Source organism: Equus quagga, chromosome 2 (genome assembly GCF_021613505.1).
Source record: "Equus quagga isolate Etosha38 chromosome 2, UCLA_HA_Equagga_1.0, whole genome shotgun sequence".
NCBI lineage: Eukaryota > Metazoa > Chordata > Mammalia > Perissodactyla > Equidae > Equus > Equus quagga.
Window position 1 is genome coordinate 29,272,849 of NC_060268.1, and position 22,723 is coordinate 29,295,571.

General features: G+C 35.2%; 1 protein-coding gene across 1 annotated transcript; it reads left to right on the forward strand.

Moving 5' to 3' along the window:
* Positions 1–10,289: 10,289 nt before the first annotated feature.
* On the forward strand, positions 10,290–11,243 carry LOC124236184 (olfactory receptor 4K2). The gene has a single exon (XM_046654985.1). The coding sequence runs from the start codon at positions 10,290–10,292 to the stop codon at positions 11,241–11,243; it is 954 nt and encodes a 317-aa protein (XP_046510941.1).
* Positions 11,244–22,723: the final 11,480 nt, after the last annotated feature.

A 22,723-nucleotide genomic window follows, 5' to 3' on the forward strand; every position in this document is an offset into this window, starting at 1 on the left:
AGAAATGGGGAGATGATCAAAGTGTACAGAATTTCAGTTATAAGATGAATACATTTTGGGGATCTAATGTACAGCAGGGTGCTCATAGTTAAAAATACTGCATTACATACTTGAATGTTGCTAAGAGAGTAAATCTTAAATGTTCTCACCACAAAAAAGAAATGGTAATTATGTAAGGCTGTGGAGGTATTAGCTACCTCTATGGTGGTAATCATTTCACAACATATAAGTGTATCAAATCAACACATTGTACACCTTAAACTTCCATAATGTTATCTGTCAATTATATCTTAATAAGACTGGAAAAAAATTAAAAGATAAAAGGATATAAATCATGTAGACTTTTGGTCAAGAGAGTAGGCGATAGATTTAGGTTCCAAAAAAGAAAAAAACCTAGGAAGCAAAACAAAAAAAGAAAGCATTAAGTTCCATAAAGTAGAAATATTACCATCTGTCTATGATAAAATGTAACAAAACTAGAAAATGATAACATTTTTGAAAGATTCTTGCACGCGGAAATTTGAACATCTTCTATTAAATATTTGTTGCTAAAAGGTAAACCACAAACAAAAATTATAGAATTTCTTAAAATTCATGATAACAAAAACACCACATTTCTGAATCTATGAAGAATATTTAAAATAGTGATCAGGGGAAATTTATAGCTTTAAACACATATCAATAATAAATGAATTAAATTTCCAACTCAGAAAGCTATGAAAAGAATAGTAACATAAGCCAAAATAAAATAAGGGTGAAGAAAGTAATTAAGGGTAAAGAAGTAGAAAAAGAGTAGAATTAAGCAATAAATCAAAATCTCAGTTCTTTTAAAAACTTCTTTTAATATATCTAGGGTGTTAGTTTTTACTTAGGTTAGGAACTGTATCAGTCAGTGTTCAGCTTGGGAAGCAGAGACACTATGCATTATGGGATAAGGAATTTACCACAGAAACTGGACCTTGAACTATTGTGGAAGGACCTGGGAAATGAAGTTAAGAAATGGGGATTTGCAGAATCAGAGGCAGCACTAACCAGACAATCTAAGATGTCAAGCCCATCTAGCCAACAGAGTAGGGATCACAAAAGGGGAGCTGGTAGAAAAGATTGTGAAGCTGTTACTTATGCGGATCTGCAGCAAAACACCTGGTCCTGGCCTGCAGCTACTGTTGATCCTCAAATCCAGCAGTCAGGAAACAAAATTGGATGCAGAATTTGAGAGCAAGACAAGCTGGAACCTGCTGGCATGTCTGCCTCTGTATGTCATCTAATCTAATAACAATGATCAGAGAGTCATGTCTGCTGCTTCATGCTGCCTCTCAAATCTGAAACAAATTTCTTTTTTTTTTTTTTTTTCCGAGGAAGATTAGCCCTGAGCTAACTACTGCCAGTCCTCCTCTTTTTGCTGAGGAAGGCTGGCCCTGAGCTAACATCGTGCCCATCTTCCTCTACTTTATATGTGGGACGCCTACCACAGCATGGCGTGCCAAGCAGTGCCATGTCCGCACCCAGGATCCGAACCAGCGAACCCCGGGCCGCTGAGAAGCCATGACTTCACTGAAGGGTGAAAGAGAGAAAGAAAGAAAAGCGGGAGGGAAGAAAAGAGGGAGCAAGAGCATTTTCAGACTGATTCTATTTCTTGTATAATTCTGATAATTTGTAGAACATTAATGAACTCATCCAAGCTCTAAAATAAAACTCAGTTTGATTCATTTATCTTAACATTCATCAGAATATTCTTACTATTTTGCTGCTGGCAAATAATGTAAAAATAAATTCAAAAATGGAGATACTAAAAATCTCTAGAGCTTAACCAGTGCGCCACCGGGCCGGCCCCACAAATTTCTTTTTATACAATACTAACTCACAATTATGCAGAAAAGGGAATTATGGGAAGTGTAGTTCTTAACCATGTTAACAGTAGAAAGGTGCAGTACACTCCACCCTACAGTCCACAGGAGAAACTCAAGCTGTCGCATTTATCTGGCAGCTCAGCTAGTTCTGGAACACCCAGTATGGCTCCCATTAACTTGTGCCTCAGCTGGAGTGGCTGAAATGGCTGGGATCTGGCCAGTGTTCCCTCTTTCAACGTGGTGCCTCATCATTCAGTAGTTTATCCTGAGCTTCCTTACACAGGGACTGTATCCTAACATGTGGAATGAAAACTGCCAAGCTTTTAAGGGCTTAGCTCTGGAACTCATAAAAAATCCTGTAGCCAAAATATATCACTTAAAGCAATTTACAAGGCCAATCAAAACTCAAGGGGTTGGGGAAACAGCCATCTCTTATTTGAAAGAGATGCAATATATTCTGGTCATGATTTCCAATCTATCACTGCTCATTCTCTGGACACAATTATTTACATTCCTCCCACATGGAAAATATGTCCACTCAATTTTCAAGACTCCCAAAGTCTCATCCAATTATAACATTTGGCTAGAAGTCCAGGATCTTTTCTTCTGCATCAGCTCTAGAGATATATATATATTTATATATATGAGACTCCTTGGGTACAGATCCTCTTAATATGGATATCTCTGAACTAAAATGATATTATCTGCTCTATTCACCACATACCCAGCATACAAAGATGACACTATGATCAGTCAATTGTGAGACATACCAATTCAAAAAGAAGAGAAACAAGATGTCCATAGCAATCCCTGGCCCATAGCTGTTCTGAAATACTTCTGAGTATATTTCAGCAATTTCTCTAACTCTAGGGGAAGGGAATGATCCATGACTATGGCATTGTTTTCATCCCCTGGGGTGGGTCCCTAATTCAATGCTCCAAGCAGTTCTTGGCTCTATCCTCTGAATCCCTCTTTCTTCATAAGGAATGGCCCATGTTTTCTGCTAAGTATATCCCTCTGCCTACTCCAGGTCTACAAAAATTTGGAGCCCCAGAAGTCTCTTTTAATCCCACTTGGAACAGCATCTTTAACAATATTGTGTGTGTGGGTTTTCAGTCTAATAGATGGCATACAAGATGTAAAAGAGAGGGAAATGATGGATCAAGGTGGACAGCATGACAGAAAGAAGAAAAGGAAGAGAGGAGTTAAAATGCAGTCACTGGATTAAGACTCTCTGAATTGTAGTGTTATATTTAGAAGTTTAGATTTGGATTTTAAAGTTCCAACACAAGGGGAAATGGTGACTTTTTGGACATAGGGCAGAGGTAGGAGGAGCAGTTCATGAATAGCACTACTTCCCAAAATCTATTTTATAAAGTTTATAATAAAATAAATCTGTTATATTAAAGTTAGAAGGTATAATTCAACAATCATACCTGCATAATTTAATCTTAATTAAAAAAGTAGTTGTATGTATTTTATTACCACTAATTATGAATGCAGTGGTCAGAAAGAAACCAAGAATCTAGTGTCAATCAACGGAGAACTGTCAAAGAATGGCTGCATTTCTTGCATCCCAATTCAATTATTTCACATTTCTCATCTTTCTTTTTTTCAGGACTTTATCTTTCATTTTCTGTAATTTGACAATGATATGCCTAGATGTAGGTTTTTTTTGCTATATATCCTGCTTGGTGTTCTCTCAGCTTTCCAGATTTGTAGTTTGGTATTGGACGTTAAATTGGGGTAAATTCTCAGTCATTATTGTTTCAAATATTTCTTGTTCCTTTCTCTCTTTCTTCTCCTTTTGGTATTCCCATTACGTGTATGTTATACATTTTGTAGTTGTCCCGCAGTCCTTGGACATTTTGTTCTGTTTTGTTCAGTCTTTGTTCTTTTCGCATTTAAATTTTAGAGATTTCTATTGAGATGTCCTCAAGCTTAGAGAATCTTTCCTCAGCAGCATACAGTCTGCTAATAAGCCCATCAAAGGCATTCTTCATTTCTGTCACAGTGTTGTAGATCTCCAGCATTTCTTTTTGGTGCATTCTTAGGATTTTCATCTCTCTGCTTCTATCACCCATCTGTTCTTGCATGCTGTCTACATTATCCATTAGAGACTTTAGCATCTTAATCATAGTTGTATTATGTTCCCAGTCTGATAACTCCACATCCCTATGATGTCTAGTTATGATGCTTGCTCTGTCTCCTCAAATTATATTTTTGCTTTTGGTATGCTTTGAATTGTTTTCTTGATATCTGGATATGATGAGACAGGTAAAAGGAACTGCTATAAATAGGCCTTCAGTATTGTAATGTGGTGGTAAACTGCTGGGGTGAGGGAAAGCATTCTACAGTCTGATGATTAGATCTCAGTGTTTTAGTAAGCCTGTGCTTCTGTGTGTGAATTTCACAAGTACTTCTCCTTTTTATTCTCCTCCTTTATGTGGGACAGGATGGCTACAGTGGGCTGGAGTTAAGTATTTCTCTTCTCCCACAGGGAAGGCTAGAACTGACTGGAGTTGAATATTTCTCTTCCCCTAGTTAGAGGCAGTTAGGCTCTAATAATACACTAGCAGGTTAAGCTCTGATTAACTAATCTCTCCTGAAGGCAGGCCTTGTTAAGAACGGAGTGCTCTGGCATATTTCAAAATGGTTTCTTTTCCCCTCTCCCTGCCTGAAGCAGGACGAGATTTTTCTCTGATACTTACCGTGAGAACCTAGTCCACCTCATGGAGGTAAATATCATAAATTGTGTCCCTATGACTGAGTCTCTCGAATTTTGAATTCTCAAATTTGTCTGCACTGAGCCTCCAGTAATACATCAATTACAGCTTAAGTTTTCCTGCCCAGCACTGGTTCCCAGAGCATTTTCCCCTCGTGAGTCTCTGCTCTTGAAAGTGATGACTCCCTGTATTTGCCTGTCTGTCTCTCCAATCTTGGAGGCAGTAGTTTTTCCTGTGTCCTTACCTCTCTTACAGATCCTGGAAGAGTTATTGATTTTTCAGTCTGTTCAGCTTTTTTTTTAAAGGTTTTGTTTTTCCTTTTTCTCCCAAAGCCCCCCCCCCCCCCCCCCCCCCCCCCGGTACATAGCTGTGTATTTTTAGTTGTGGGTCCCTCCAATTGCAGCACTTGGGACACCGCCCCAGCACAGCCCGATGAGAGGTGCCATGTCCGAGCCCAGGACCTGAACTGGTGAAACCCTGGGGCTCCAAAGAAGAGCGCGAACCCAACCACTCGGCCACAGGGCTGGCCCCTCAGTCTGTTCAGCTTTTTACTTGTTAGGATGGAGTGGAGACCTTCAAGCTCCTTACATGCAGAACTGGAAACCAGAAGTCCTTATTTCAGTTTTTCTTCTTTAATGTCTTTATATATATTTTGAAACTATATATATAGTTTCAAAAGTTAGATATATCTGACTTCTTTCATTTAGAATGTTTTCAAGTTTCATCCAGGTTGTAGCATGTATCAGTAGTTCATCTTTCTTTTTATGGCTGAATAATAGTCCACTGCATGGCTTTAGCGCATTTTGTTTATTCATTTATCAGTTGATAGACATTGCCATTTTTTAGCTATTGTGAATAGTGCTGCTATTAACATTCGTGTACAAATTTTTGACACAAAAGACTGCCTATTATATGATTCCATTCATATAAAATGTTGAAAATACACAAATCTATATAGACAGAAAACAGACTAATGATTGCTAGGGGCTGGTGAAAGTGAGATTTGATAGTGACTTTTTAATGGGTACAGGGTCTCTTTAGGGTGACAAAAATGTTCTGGAACTGGATGATGGTGATAGTTGCACAACCTTCTGATTGTAATATACATCACCAATGGTAAATTTTATGTTATGTGTATTTTACCACAACAAAAATTAGTAAGAAGTGAAAAATGTCAAAGATATATAAAGAGGAAAATGCATCATCTCCCTTTCCTCCATTCTTACTCCTGAAGTAACCAATGTTTAACAGCCTATACTGCTTTGTTAATGTTCAATTTTATAAATTAAGATCATATAATAGATATTACTTATCAATTTGCTTTTCACTTGACAGCATTTTTGTGGACATATATTTTAGGTCAGTAGGTTCAAATCAAATTATTTCTTTTTTAGGACAGCAGCATTTTTTTTTTTTTAACGTATAGGTATTTTGACACACATACAATTCCTTCTCTGATAGGCCATCCGATTTTCTTCCTTATTTTCCCAACCACTTATTTTGCAAAAATAAATATCTTTGTAGATAGCCTCATGGAATGGTTCTTTAATTTTTACTAATTGATTCCCAAAAGAAAGATTTATGGGTCAAATGACTTCAGGGAAATGTGTATTTTTAATTTTAGCAGTTGTCACCAGGTGCTCAGGTTTGTTTGTTTTTAACCCAGCAATCCATACATTCATCAACAATACATGAAAATATCCCTTATTATTCTTTTAAATTTTGATCAATCTGATGTGCAAAAATGGGGTTTGTATTATAATAGGTAGTTTTCTGGCCATTTATGAGGTTAAATATTTCTCATAGGTTTATTTGTTATTAGGTATTATTTTACTCTAGAAATTGCCTATTTAGTTTCCCTGGCCAGTGTTTTTTTTCTTTTTCCTATTGAACCATTTCAATGTATAGGAGTTCTTTATATATTAGAGATATCAAAAATTTTCCCAGATATGTACTGCAAATATTTACTTAGCTATTATTTCCCTTTTATTTTGTATATGAATTCTATTTGAATAAACATAAAATATGTTTATTTTTTAATCAGCTGTATTGGGGACTAAGTTACATTTAAATGTATAATTCAATTAGTTCTGACAAATATATATAGCTATACAACTACCACCACAGTCATGATAGAGCATAGTCTCCATCATCCCCCAAAGTTTACTCATATTCCTTTACCGCAAATCCCCTCACTCCTAACCCTGAACTCTGGAAACCACTGATCTGCTTTCTAGAAGTATAATTTTTCATTTTCAGAAATTTCAGATAAATTGAGTTATACAGTAAATAGCCTTTTGTGTCTGGTTACTTTAGCCCAGTGGTTCTCAATTAGGGATGTTTTTGCCTCCCAGGGAACATTTGGCAATGCTTGGAAACATTTTGGATTGTCATGACTTAGATAGGTGAAGAGTGCTGCTGGCATCTAATGAGTAGAGGCCAAGGATGCTGCATAACTTTTTCAATGCACACGACAACCTCCTACAACAATTATCTGCTCCAAAATGACAATAGTGCTGAGAATGAGAAAACTTGATTAGTGTAAATCTTTTGACATTCATTCACGTTTTTGCATGTATCAGTACATTGTTCCTTTTAATATTTGAGTGGTACTTCATTATACGGGTATATAACAATTTATCCATTTACCAGTTGAGGGATATTTATTTTTTTCTTCTTTTGGACTATGATGAACAAAGTTGTTATGAAAATTCATGTATAGATCTTTTTTTGGACTGATATCTTTATTTCCTTTGGATAAATATCTAAGAGAAATTTTCCGAGTTATATGGTAATCCTATGTTTCACTTCATGAAAATTGCCAAGCTGTTTTCCAAAGTGGCCGTACCATTTTGCATTCCCATCAGCAGTATATGAGAGTTCCAATGGCATTCTGTTGTATTCTTCATACAATGTTTCCTTCCAGTCAGTGGCATACCTTTTCATTTACTTAATGGTCACTCTCCAAAGAGAAAAAGTTTTAAATTTCGATTTAGTCCAAGTTATCAATTTTTCAAATGTTTTTTGTCTTTTCTTAAAAAATTTTGCCTAACTCTAAGTTACGAATATCAAATTGGTCTAACAAAGAATAATTGTTCTTTGTTGAAAAGGGTATTCATTCCTACTGAATTATTTTGGCAGCTTTATTGAAGGTCACTTACTATATTTGTGTATTTCTTCTGGACCCTCCATTCTGTTACATTCATGTGCTTGTCTACCCTTAGATAAACACCACACTGCGTTGACTACTACAGCTTTATGTGAATGCTGAAAACAGTGTGAACCTAACAGATGTATTCTTCTAACAAATTGTTTTGATGATTTTAGATCCAAAAATAAATTTTTATGTGCACAAATGTGTTTTACTATCCATGAGCATAGCCTGCAGACCCACCCCATCCCTTTATCTTGGCCCCAAGCAGAGGGAAAAGGAGCAATCGTGGAATCACACATTGAATCTTAAAACTTCTGCTCATATTACATTGAATAAAGCAAGTCATGTATCTAAGACTTTGGTAAATAAAGTTGGAATTATACTTCTCCCACAGCGATAGAGGGTCCCTGAAATGATGGACCAGGTAGAAAAAAAGAGCCAATTTTGATTTAAAAATGTAATCTACCATAGGAAACTCCCCTGGATAATAATTATATTGTTATTATTTGATAAATAATTCATAGCTACAGAGTTACTTGGAGTTCTTATTTTGTCAATCACAATCATATTGCCAGTACCTTAGTCAAAATGATCTCTTTACAACTATTTCATTTAATAATCTTGTGCCGTTAACTTCTCCCTTCTCCAAACCATCTGGATAAATCTTTATAAAATATTATTTTCAAGTCATCATAACTCTGCCTGCAATCTTACAATGGCTCTTTGTAGTTCTTCACATAAAGTTATATTTTAGAGTGGCATTTTGTTCTTCTAATCTGCTAACTGAATACTTACTCCTGCAAATAAATTGTACTGTTTTCTTCCCCACAAACACTGTTTTTTTTCCTGACAATCAAAATTTCAATTTTCATTCTAGGTCAAGTTCATGACATTTTTCCGCTGTGAAAGCACTTTTATGATTAAGTAAGCACATTATACATTTTCCTTTATCTAAAATCTAGTTCATTCACGATCTCTGAGAATTGGCTGAACACTAGGTTTATTTGGCTGCACTTTTTTCACCAATTGTTTCATTTATTTATGAGTGTTCAATATCTCCAAAGAAGCTATAAATTACTTGAAGCAGAAGTGAAGGTTTTTGGATTTTATTCTCCAGTGCCTCTGGGACAGGGCTGCATAACCAAATGCTTGCTAAAATTCATTGATACTTCCTGCTACCTCTTAAATGATAGCTTTCCCAAGTTCTATTCCCTGAATCTCTCAGGTCCAGGTGAAAACAAACATTGTAAATTCCCATAAGCCTCTTGAAATATCTTTCTATTGTGAACCAAATAATACCGTCTTTGTTGTTTAATAAATCCCATTGCAAGATGATTTCTTGGTCAATTCCCAAGTCCCTACAACATCCATTTCATCTACAGCTGCTAAACACCTAATGACTCAACTAGGTCATTTATTTAGACTTAGAATTACCTCTGATATGCTCTCTGTCAGAGCCTACTTAACACTCCAAATAGTCTAAAGCCCTGATTCTGCTACAGATCTGGTAAGCAAAAGTGTTTTACAAATTAATTCTACTGAAAGTTTGTAAATGTCTGCCTTTCCTACTTCCATATTCCCTATTCCATATTCCCTAACCCCTATTCTGTGTAGCTGAGATGAAGAACACAGTTTATGTATGTTGGCAAATATGAAGGGAGATTTCAAACAGGATGTGACTAAAGAGATTGATCTTTGAGCTGTTTTCCATAAAAGCGACGTGAAACATTCTTTAGGAGACAGCAGTCAAATTTTAAGTCAAAGAATTGTAAGTATTTGTAGGAAGAACAGACTCATATTTTAACAAAAAAGAAATTAAGAAGAAAAGAAGTTAAATGCTTTTCCCTGGGCTGTATGGCTATGTTGTAGTAAAACTTGATAATAAATCAGTCTTCTTCCACTGGCTAAGTATCAGCAAAACTAATTTTCTCTGTGTTTCTGATGGGTTTCAATGAGATAACTTTTATCTGTGAATATCTTAATGATTCTTTTCTGGAAATTTACAGGAGTTCTGCAACTGTTCATTGAAATCTGTCTATAATGTTGCTTAAGAGCCCATGTCACTTATACGTGATAGAATTTTTATATGTTCTTTCAATAAAGATATCCTTATTGATGAATTCTAAGTGACTAAATGTGTGTGTGTGTGTGTGTGTGTGTGTGTGTTTAACACATTGTCAGCCCAGAGTAAGTGCTTACTTAATGTTGACTACTATCTTTAGAATTATATAAACAAATGGATGTACAAATAAGTACATGAGGACATCTGTTCAGGATGCTACAATCTCAATTTGATTGTCATTTAGTACCAGAAAGGAAAGTGTTGATTTGAACATCTGTGATTTGTGTGGCATTTCATTATGATCTCAATATCCTATAATTATCTTTCAAACCAATATGCCAATTGAGGATGGAAAGAATGGTAAACATAAGTTTTCATAGAGGAAATAAAATCTATGAAAGTAGATTCTTGTAAATGGAATTTTTTCTTCAATAGAATCATACTTTCCCTTGATTTTTTTTTCCTTTGATACAGGCGTCCACATATCAATCAGGACAATGGATGTGGCTAATGTGTCAACTGTTTCTGAATTTGTTTTGCTGGGACTATCTAATTCCTGGGAGCTCCGGATGTTTTCCTTCATAGTATTCTCAATGTTTTATGTGGCAACAATGGTGGGTAATAGCCTCATAGTCATCACAGTTATAGCCAACTCTCACCTACACTCTCCTATGTATTTCCTGCTTACCAACCTTTCCATCATTGACATGTCTCTTGCTTCCTTTGCCACCCCTAAGATGATTACAGACTACCTCACTGGACACAGAACCATCTCCTTTGATGGTTGCATTACCCAGATATTTTTTCTACACCTATTTACTGGGACTGAGATCATTTTACTTATGGCTATGTCCTTTGATAGGTATATTGCAATATGCAAGCCTCTCCACTACACTTCAATCATAAGTCCCCGAGTGTGTGCTGCTCTTGTGGTAGCTTCCTGGGTTGTGGGAGTCATGCATTCAATGAGCCAGGTCATATTTGCTCTCGCATTACCATTCTGTGGTCCCAATGAAGTAGACAGCTTTTTCTGCGACCTTCCTGTGGTATTCCAGCTGGCTTGTGTGGATACTTATGTCCTGGGTCTCTTTATGATCTCAACAAGTGGTATAATCGCCTTGTCCTGCTTTATTCTTTTATTCAGTTCTTATGTTGTTGTCCTGGTTAGTATCAAGCATCATGCTTCGAGAGGATCGTCTAAGGCTCTTTCTACCTGCACAGCTCATTTCATTGTTGTCTTCATGTTCTTTGGGCCATGCATCTTCATCTATATGTGGCCACTCAGCAGTTTTCTGGTAGACAAGATCCTGTCTGTGTTTTACACCATCTTTACTCCCATTCTAAACCCAGTAATCTATACCTTGAGGAATCAAGAAGTGAAGACAGCCATGAGGAAACTGAAGAAAAGGATTTTAAATTCCAGCAAGGCAACTCCTTCACATTATTTATAGTTATACCTTCTAGTTAGATAACTTCCAGCTTTAACTTCCTAGGCATTAAGTGCCACAGGTTTTGTGTACACAGCACTGGTTTCAATGCTGTGCTAGGATCTTATTTCTGGAGTTCTCACCACATTGTAATTGCCAAAATTTGTGAGGGAACAGATAATTTCACATTAAAACTAGTCTCAGGCATATGTTTAAAATAGATTTTAAATTTCAGAAAAGCAAGCTGACAGAAACAATTTTGTCCTGGGAAAAAAGAAGATCTATAAGAATGCCAAGAATGACTGTCCCAGTTAGGAAATTCAATGTTAGTATTCCATTCATTGGAAAAGAGGAACAAAAAATGAGAAGAGAAAGTATAGATTAAGCAGAACTGGAGATAATGACAGTTACATACAACTAGCAGCTGAGTTACTCGGAAAGTTGTCCCTAAGGTACAACAAATTAGCAAGATTGCTATAAACCTTAGAAACTCCCTACTGCTGTGGGAGTAGCTCTGACAGCTAGACAATGATTTTCTACATGTATCTCTGGGTCATTCGTACTTAGCATTTAAGCCAATTTGTGATCTCTTCTATTAAAGAAAACCCTGGATGTACTTCATACAAGTGTTGATGAGGTCCAAAGAGAATGCTGTAAGTAGAGGAGTCTCCACCACTCACTTTGGGTAATAAGCAAAGAAATACAGCCATGATAACCCCTTCTGATAATGCAAAGTGAATAAAGAGGCTGGGGAAGTCTGCAAATCAGAAAGTGTTATGAAGTAAACTTCAAAGCTGTACACTTTGTTTCATACAGATACTATGTCAGCTTAATGCCTGGAATGTTAAAACTAGAATTAAATTAGGAAATACAGTTAATGACAAGTGAATTTGTGGCAAGCCTATGCTTTCATTTCAAAGTATTCTATTGCTTCACACTTTGGTTAAATTACTTTTTCCTTTTAATATTTGGATGCAAAAATAAGAAATGTGTGCTTAGTAATACACTCTCAATGTAATGTGTGTTTCTGTATACAAATAAGTATTTTTACAGTTTTAAGTAAGAATGCTAGGTTCGAAATTACCTCTAAGGTACACAAGGTATCACCACCACCTACTGGTAGTACAGGAATTCCAAGCATTCAAGATCATGTATAATCATTCTCCTGGGTGCTTTGCTTTGCCAATCTTCTTCTTTAAATGATGTCAAGCATTAAAGAAGTAACTATTATTTGGAATTTACTAAATGATTTTTATGAAATATAGTGTCCAGTATAGCATCCGACTTGTATCCATGAGAGGAAAGATCTATTGCAACCACAGTATTTGATAAATATCAAGTTGTTATTCTTTTCTGGCATTATTGAGTACACAGAGAAAACCAAGAATTATATTTGCACTAATTATCATTGATGAGAGAGAAGTTAAGAAAAAAATATTCCTGACTTTTCATTTTAAGCCAAATGGTAAGAAGAATGTGTTTTTTCTCCATCAACGTGTGCTTTTTATTTTCTTCATTAATGTATTAAACAAACAAGGAAAAATTTTACGGTTTGAAAGTGTGAGATATTATGTTTAAAACCTAGACAGATTTGAAGTTGGATAAAAATGTCTACAGCATCAACATGAGAATTAAACATCCTTATATCCATTAAATAATGACATAATTCTATTGAAATAGGGATACAGACGGACCAATTTAGGTTGTGTGTTTGAACTTTCTCTTGGTTTCAGTTACATATGCAAATATTTTCAGGATCAAGGAATTTATTTATGTAGAAAATGTTTAGCTGATGTATTAGAAATACCCCAAATAATTCTTTCAAATATTTATTTGAACAGAAAATATTTTTAAAAATTATATGTATATTGTTTTGCAATATAAAAGTGTCAAGTCTTTTTAAAGGGATGCCATCAATCTTCAGTGCTTGTGTGGAGAGTTCTAAAACTCAAGGACATTTATTTGCCAAAACCCTCAAAGGTGTAACTGATCAGCAGATGACTCTGTAAGGCAAGTCAATAATGGGATTGCATAGTTAGAACAATAGTAAGACTCTGTAGCTGAGAATGAAAAGGACCATAGACAGCCTCTGGAAGACTTCCATAGATGAAGGGAACTACCAACTACCTTCCCTGACGGAGAATGGGGACTCAACACACAAGATATGTCTACATATTAAATAAACACTTAAATCTTAATTAGGAGCTATAGATGGTTGATTTTGTCACCATAGCCCCTCAACATGCTGTTGATACTCTTATCAAGGGTGAGTGCAGGGATGTGGCCAAAGGCTCCTAAAGCAGCAGTAAGATGGTGCTATTTGCCACTAAGGCAGCTAAAGGGAGAATAATGTTTTGAAAAGCATGCAAGATAGACAAAAACCAGCTAATACAAATGTACCAGGTCAGGGATAGCTTTAAATGGTCTAAATTTCCATTAAGACAATTGTAGGAGTATTGAGATATGGAGAATTTACAAGATGACTATGTTGACAAGCAACTTCATCTTCCTTCAGGTGTTTGAAGACCCATGAAGTTTGGCAATGCCAAACCTATGAGCTTTCAAAAATTGTAAAAGTTGTCTTGTAAAATTAATCACAGTGATTGCAGATGAAAAAAAATATTAAAAATCAGGTATAGATAAAAACAGATAAAATGTAAATTGTAATACGTGAACCAATTGGATATGTGTAAAGGCAATAAAAACTGTGAATTATGTATACTTCCAAAAATATTTGAAGAAGACTTCAGAATGCTATATGGAGTGACGATGGTGGATTTATATTGAAGCCTAAGTTTCATACCGCTTCCTTGCAGGGTTTTCCTCCAAAACCTTGGAATGGACACTACTAACATTTATTTATTATGTTTACTTTTTTTTCTTAAGAAACTTCCCTCAGATTGTATAACTTTAGGCTCTGCACAAGCTGAACCCACCCTGAGGGCAGGAGCAAAAGTCTTAGGTTCATGCATCTTTTCACTAGTGTTTAATGTCAGTTCTACCATTTGTTAGTGGTGTAAACTTGGATAAGAAACTTATTATCTCTTAACCTCAGTTTCTACACCTATGAAAGGAGATAATAATGGTATCTACATGGCAGTGTTGTTTGAGGAATAAAATAGTTATTCATATGAAGTACATAATATATGTTCAATAAGCGCTAGTTATTTTATTATTATCTGATCAACTCTGGATATCTTTGTGTAAGGGGTTTGGTATTCTCCTGAGCTGATTGACATGTTTAATTTGAAAGGTAAATTTTTATTTTATAAATTTTGAATATTCGTGTCGTCATAGTGTGCATAAAATTAATGTGTATCAGGATTAATTTGGAAAATTAAAAGTAAGTTCGAGTAGAAAACTACTTTGGTTCTTATATTAATCCAAGCTTCTAGAAACTTGTTTTTCTCACTGCTCATAATTTTTGTAGATCAAGAGAAATTCCAAATTGTTGTTTAGTCAGTATGTGATTGCTTTTTACAATGAGTAATTTTTAAATTGATTTATTGATTTTAGAATGGATTTTCACTAGAGTTTTGGTCACAATATGAGGATGATGTTTGACCTTCCATGTTATTAAGGTGAAGACATAGATGCATATACTCGTAACTAGTTACTTAGATAGATAAGTAAAATTTCATATGATATGAACTTTCTTATGTGAAATATTTTTCTACATTGATAAGGACTGGTATAATGTGATCACTGGACTCTGCTGCCAAATGGAAGAAGTTCTTGGTAGATGCCATCATTTGAACCTATTCAGACTCTTCAAGCTTTAAAAATTACCAACAAAACCCTGCTTTTCAAATAAACATTTGGACAAAACAGTCAAAGCAAAATTGACAAGAGGCTGGAATAGGCTTCTTCTCTCCCTGTGTATTCCCTGTCATTATTTTGCCTGGTGATTTTTGGATACATGTACTCAGATTGAAAAATAGAGGAAAAACAGCCATGGAAGTCTAATTCACGTGAACTTCTTTGCATGTACTCTCAGACTCCAGTGAAATCCACTAAGCAATCTGATAGTCTTTCAGTTTATATGCTTCTGTTATGATGAGCAATTTGTAAAGGTCACAGGACTTTTTTGTTGTGAATTATTTTTAGTCCTATTGGTCATACCTGTGAGGTAAATAGGTACAACTTACGCTGGAGTTAAAAGGACAAACATCCAAATGAGATTGAATTTGTGACTTGAATCATGGGTTAACATAATATTTCTGTAAGGTTGCTCATATAATTTAAGTGACATTTTTATCTTTTTTAAAAAAATTTACCCTGAGCTAACACCTGTTGCCAGCCTTCCTCTTTATGTTTCCTCCCCAGAGCCCTAGTGCATGGCTGTATACCCTAGTTGTAAGTTGTTCTAGTTCTTCTGTGAGCTGCTGCCACAGCATAGCAACTGACAGACAGATAATGTGGTTCCTTGACCAGGAAGTGACCTCAGGTGGCCGAAGTGGTGAGGGCTGAACTTTAACCACTAGGCCATCAGGGCTGGCTCCATTTTATCTTTTTTTCTGATTTTTTTGTTAAATAAATGAATAAACAAATAAATCCCAACATCTAGCAGGTGCTAAAATATCATGGCTGCACTTTTACTTTTTACTTTGATAATTTACCCTGCTGATATAAGGAGAAGATGTATACCGATTTACATCTAACTCTCTTTCTAAAATTTACTTTTTTATTAAAGAAAGCATCTAGGCCAGGAGGCTCCAGGTTTTTTCCTCAGTAGCCTTGTTATGACTACTAATTGCAAGCCTGTTGTTAATTTGCCTAACTTTATTTTTTTGTCTTGTAACTCTGCTGGAACTCTGAAACCATCAATAAAACCTAGATTTCCTCCTTTTTTATCACTCACCGCCCCCCAAAGGAAATTTAAAGGAGAAAGTATATTTTAGACTGAGACTAGAAATAGCACTTAAATTCAGAATTTTTTACTTAATTATGTATCTATCTCTAATAATTTTTCTCTTGTCAGAGTATAAGTATATTGGTTGGCCTTCAGTGAAGAAAATTAGATGTTTACAAAATCACTGGAAAAGCAGGAGGAGTAGGAGGAGGCTGCTACTGGAGTTGTTGGGTTCCAGAATAGACTCCAATAGTGAGATCTTAAAGTTAAAGAACCTCCATGATACTGACACTGCCTCGCTACCTTCAACACCCTTGTAGCTGGTGCATACTCACTGGAGTACAGATCTGGCTGCCACAATCACTTCTCCCTCACATCTCATCCTCTTGCTCATTAGCAGTGATTACATCAGTACATGCCCTCTGCCACTCCCCTGTCTTCTAAAGCTCATGTTGGTGCACCTAATCGGTGGAACCTAATTTGCATAGGGAACCTTGGCTAAAAAGAAGCAATTCACAGATTTCGAGTTTTTTTCTGCAATGGAAAGCATCCTAAAGGAGGGTGGATTGGAGGCCGAATTGATCAATAATATCCATCATATTACTATTCATTTTTAATAACCATAACCCTTTTATTGTAGAGTCAAACTAAGATAAAAAATGCACAAAATGTACAGCTTAATGAAATATCATAAAGCAAACAGCATTATAACCATATCTCAGGTTACGAAATAGAACTTTGCGAGTCATCTTTGAAGCCCTTGCATTTGTCCATCTCAATCACAACTCTCTTTCCAAAATTAACTACTACCCTGACTTTATAGTAAGAAATTCTTTGCACTTTTTTACAATTTTATATATGCATGTATACCCAAGTATACATCCTGAGACACTCAAATTTCATCTTGTCCACTTTATTCCCTTTTCTTTTACCTACAAGTCTCCCTCTCACCATCCCTTCCATTTCTGTACAATTTATGTTTTGAGGAACTTGAGCTGTTTATCCTGCAGGATCTCCCACAGTTTGGAATATGCTGATTGCATGCATACAATATAATTCAACATGTACATCTTTCCTCTATGTTTTCTTCAAATAAGTGATCCAGAGACTTGATCATATTCGGTTTAATACTTTTTGCAGGTTACGCTATAGATGGTGTTATGTTCTTTCATCTAGAGGAATTTGATATCTTGCTGTCTTTCTTTTTGGAATGGTAGTAACTATTGTCGTTCAATATCACAGCCTGTAGTCAATGTCTTTAGTCATTTTTGTTGTCTGAAACTTGTTTTCTGCTGTAGTCCTCAGGAAGTCTTCTTGAGGACCACATTCCCTGAATTCTGGCATGTTGACAACAGGTTTTCTGGTTCTTTAAACCTGAAAGTCAGTTTTGCTGGAAATTCTTTGGCTATCTTTTTATTTCTTTGAGTATCTTAAATTTAAGTTATGGCTCTTTTTGTAAGCACTCTATCTGAAGCTTCAAAATCCTGTACTTTTCTTTCTTTCTTTTACTTTTGAGGATATTAGGCCTGAGCTAGCGTCTGTGCCCATCTGCCCCTATTTTATACGTGGGACACCTGCCACAGCATGGCTTGATAAGCAGTGCATAGGTCCACAGTTGGGATCCAAACCAGCACAGACCTGAACCCGTGAACCCCAGGCCACAGAAGCAGAGTGCACGAACTTAATGTCTATGCCACAGGCCAGCCCCTGTACTTATCTTTATTCTGCCTAGAGCATTACAAATTAGGAGTTTGGGACTGATCTTTCAATTTTGGAAGGGGGACATGAAGACCCTGTCCTGGTATTTATAATAGTTGTCTCTCAACCAGTTAAATAGGATTCCATTAAATCTGAGAGATTTCTGAGACATTTACATTTCCAAATTTTCTTTAAAATTCTTAAATCTACCTAAATTAAAATGTCCCTCAGGAGTAACATATAATTATTTCGATTATCATCAATATACCTATTTAAGTTTTTAAAATTTTTTCAAGAAAGGTATAGCTCTTGTAACTGTACTCCTTTCTTATCAAATAGAGTCCTTATTTGGATTCTGGAGTCCTATTGGTGCATGATCCCCAGCTCTCATTTCACACAGAGTTTCACACATGGAGAAAAAGGAGTCTGTACCGAAACAATCAAAATAATTATGGTGCAAAGAGATTACCTAACTTTTTCTTACTTTAAAGGAACAGAAAGGAAATATGCTAATATATTGTGAACTAGCTCAAATAAGGCAGATAGAGGCTAGCTTTTCTGTGTGTCTGTATTGCCTGAATCTCATTAGTAAAGCACACACCCAAGAAGAAAGGGAGAAAAACCCATTTACAGAGACTCAGGGCTTTCCCTGAACCAGATCATTCGCCCTTTGTCTGTCATCTAGGGGATGGCTGTTTCTGACTAATGAGATAAGGAAATATGCTTACATCACACACTTTGCCTTTTGGGCTATTGGTTCATTTCCTAGTTTATTTGCAGTGAAAATATTTCACAATGAGATAAACTTTCAAACATTGAATCAGGTTAATGTTCTAACCTGATTGATCCTCTTTCCTAACCATACCTGCTTTAAGAGAAAAAAGATTACCTTCTTCCTTTTCTAGTCAACACTTTCAGTTCACACAACAATACCTCCACCTTTTCTATAAATTTATTCTTGCTAACACCTGCCAACAACCCCAATACAATGATGGTAACATAAACATTAATAAAAGTGCCTACTTTTTCCCTTCTTCTTAATTTCTGATGACTATGTAGATTCTCCCAGCCCAAGTAGCTATTTAACACACTTTCTCAATTACTTACAGATTTGCTAGGATTCATCTGAGGAACACTGCACCCCAAACTTAAAGGGTATGTGCTGTTTCCAGGAACTCATGTAACATTTACAAAAACATGATTAATCTTTAGGCCATAAAGTCTCCATAAATGCTAAATAATTACACAATGCATTATCTAATTACAATGCAATACAAATATGAAATGATAAATAGTCCTTCCTTACCCAAGCCCCCTCCAAAAAAAATTGAACCCTGAACCTTTTGAAATAAGAAAAAGAGCTTTATAAGTAAGCGATGAGTTAAAAAAAAGGAAAATTTGTAATGGCAATGACAAAAGCATGTGGAACTGAGTAACACAAAGAGACTACATATCAAAACTTAAGAACATTTCTAGTCATAACGTTGAAATACAAGAAAGAAACAGTAAGCTTGATGTTCTATATAAGAAATTAGAGAAAAATTGAAAGATAAAGGGGTAGAAGGATAAAAATTATAATTATAGGAGCAGAAAATAATGAAATTTTCTCCAGCTCTCTCCATGATTCTACCTTAAGGTTAATACTCAAACTCAATGAGGATACTAGCTTTTTGGATTTGTAGATTAAAGTTTTTCATCAATTTTGGAAAATTTTCATGTATTATATCATCGCATGTTTTTCTGTCCCTTTCTTTGTAGCTTCCCTTTCTGGGACTCCCCTTACATTTGGCATGTTGGTATACTTTGACTGTGTCCCACAGGTCTGAAGCTCTGTTCCTTTTTCTTCATTCCTTTTTCTTTTTCTCCTGTTCTTCAGATTGGATAATTTCTATTCATCTATCTTCAACTTTGCTGATTCTTTCTTCAGCCCCTTCTAATTTGCTATTGAATTCCTCTAGTGAATTTCTCATTTTACTTACTATATTTTTCAACTCTAAGATTTCCATTGTTTCTTATTTATAATTTCCGTCTCTTCACTGTTGTTCTCTATTTGGTGAACCATTGTCATTATGATTCCCTTTAATTTTTAAACATGGTTTTCTTTAGTTCTTTCAAAATATTTTAGTGTCTGCTTTGAAAGCTTTGTTTGTTTCTTCCTATTTTTTCTCGTATGTCTGAGTCACACTTTCTTTTCTTTTCATTTTTTTGTATGTCTCTTTTTTGTGTGTTTGAAAGTGGACATTTAGATAATATATTGTAGCAACTTTTGACTCTTATCCCCTCCCTCCAAGGAATTATTATTGTTGTTATTACATCATTTTTGTTATTTTTATTTGTTTAGCAACTTACCTGGACTAGTTCTGTATAGTCTGTTTTCCTGAAGTATATTGCTACTGATATCTCTGATCAGGTTTGTTGTTGTTAATTCTTGTTTTTATTTTTAATCCTGATGTAATAAAGGTCACTTCTTGATCAGAGTTTGTGGTTCATCATCTTGAGCCAGTAAGTCTTTCATCTTTTGTTAATGGCAGACAGTTTACAAGTCATCCTGGATTTACTTCCTGCCAAGTCTCCTCATGTCACCTCTGCCTGTGTGCTAGAGCTCACATTCATCTAGGGGCAAGTAGATACTTATGGCCCTCTCTGGCCTTTCTGGAGCATGCATGCAGTCTTGTGCACATGAATAGTGGTTCTAATCTCTAGGGATATGTGATAGCTTATCAAGGCCCCATGTAACTCTTTGATTTATCAGATTTCACTCTTAAATTTCTGGCCAGTCTGCCAGTTTCTTGCTTGTACTTTCCAATATATCAACATAGACTACCTACAATATTGGACTTTCCTGATATTTTATCAGCAAGATCATTACTATTTTAGGCAACATTCCTGAGCACTGGATTTTCTGTTTTCAGCTCCAAGTTAAGCCAACAACCTTGGACAATAAAGCTGGTCATTTCCACAATGTGCCCCAGTCTCGTAGAATTATATGCTGAAGGAGATGGTGGGGGTTGTGATAATGTAAGAAGTCTAAGGCTAAAATATCACAGATTTCTAGTGTTCTTATCTAATGTTCAGAGTCTTTCACAAATAAATGCTTCTCAGTTTCTTGCCTGATTTGATTCACTATCCACAAGTCTGAAATAGTTGTTTCTGACAATTTTGTTCAGTTTTATTGCTACTTTTGGGGAATTTGTTGAGCTCTTTATTCATCCATTTGATAAGCAGGAATTGCCTTTCTGTAATTGATTTTGTATATTCCACATGGAGAAAAGCTTCTAAAATACAAAGCTGATCATGTTACTCCCTTTAATAATGCAACTGCTTTTTATTGTTCTTAGAGAAATTTAGAACTATGTAATATTTCTTATTTAGATAAATCATATATACTCTAGATTTCAGCAATATTACATATCTTTTAGTTCTTCAATTTTACACCTTCACCAAAAGTTTACCTCTTGACATACAGACACTGGCTGTTTTTTCTACTTAAAAACATCCCCATCTAGAAACATAAGGATCCATAACCTGGCCAACTCTGACTCATCCTTTATGTACCAACTGAAACCTTCCACAAATTTTTTTAGATAAGATTAACAGCTTCCATAATGTACTCATACCACTCTCTACTTCTATGGTAAAACAGGCACAAGTTTACTTTGATTACTTGTCAGGTGATCTACTTTCTGGCTTAAAATATAAAATCTGTGAAGTCAGTTATATTATCATATACTGCAATGTATTCCCAACTCCTAGTTTAGTAACTGGGAAAAATTAGTATTCAATGACCATTTGATGAAGGAATACAGTAATATGTTGCTATGAAATTATTTCAAGCTAACCAGCCATTTGATTAGAGAAGCATGTGATAGGATAAAACAATAAGCTATATAATATGGAGAAAGTATATAGTTAAAGACAGAAGTCATTTTTTAACTTCTTAATGTTTGGATATTTAAAAGAAATACAAAAGATGAGAAAATGTCCATATGCTCCCCTCTTTGCAGTTATTGCCCAACTTCAACACTTATCAACATATGCCTAATCATGGGCATTTTTCCCTATTCTTCTAAGTAAAATTGCCAAGTACAACTTGTATATATTGTATATATAATTTTCAATTGTATATATAATTTTCTAGACACTGCTAAATGCACTTCTATAATGGTTGCTGTATTTTCATTCCTGCTTGCTGTATGTGAGAGGGACTCATGGTCTTGTAAAGAGAGTATGTTGTTAATTTTTTGATTTTTTACCAATATGATAAATGAGAGATGATATTTCAGTGAAGTTCTACTTTTAAAACAGGAGTTCTTGAACAAAAAACAAATAATCTAGTGCTGTTATCACTGAAATCAAAATATAGTTCTTAGAGAGGCAAAAAAAAAAAAAAAAAAGAAAAAGGAAAGAAGAAAGGACCAGCATTGATTAAAATTAGAGAGACTATACAAGTAATCTTTGGAGATTAGAAAAATGGCCCTAAATTTATATATTGAGGAGATTAAACAATTAAAGAATGTTATGTAAAATCAGAAAGCAAAAGATTCATCCAGATGAATTTGTTAATTCCCTAAGAAAGCATAAGTTGCCAAATTTACTTAAGGAGAGCAAGAAAACTGAAGTCGCCAATAACTATGGAATACATTGAAAAAGACGTTAAAGATGTAACCCTTAGAAGACACAAGATGTATTCAAGTTTATGTACAAAGTTTTTCAGACCTTCAAAGAACAGATATTAGAGTAGAAAAATACTTTTATGAATACTCCAACTCATTTTACTAGTCTATCATTGTCTCAATACCAAAATTGTATGTGGATAACACAACTTCAAAATACTTGCAAAATACTCGTAAGCCAACTTCACTTGTAAACCTATATGCAAAAATATTACATAAAAAATTAGCACATGGCCCAGTTTATGATATTCTCATATATCACATCATAATTAAGTAGAATC

What these genes read in the sequence shown, in the direction of transcription:
- LOC124236184 (XM_046654985.1), top strand. Translation starts at nt 10,290, where the DNA reads ATGGATGTGGCTAATGTGTCAACTGTTTCTGAATTTGTTTTGCTGGGA.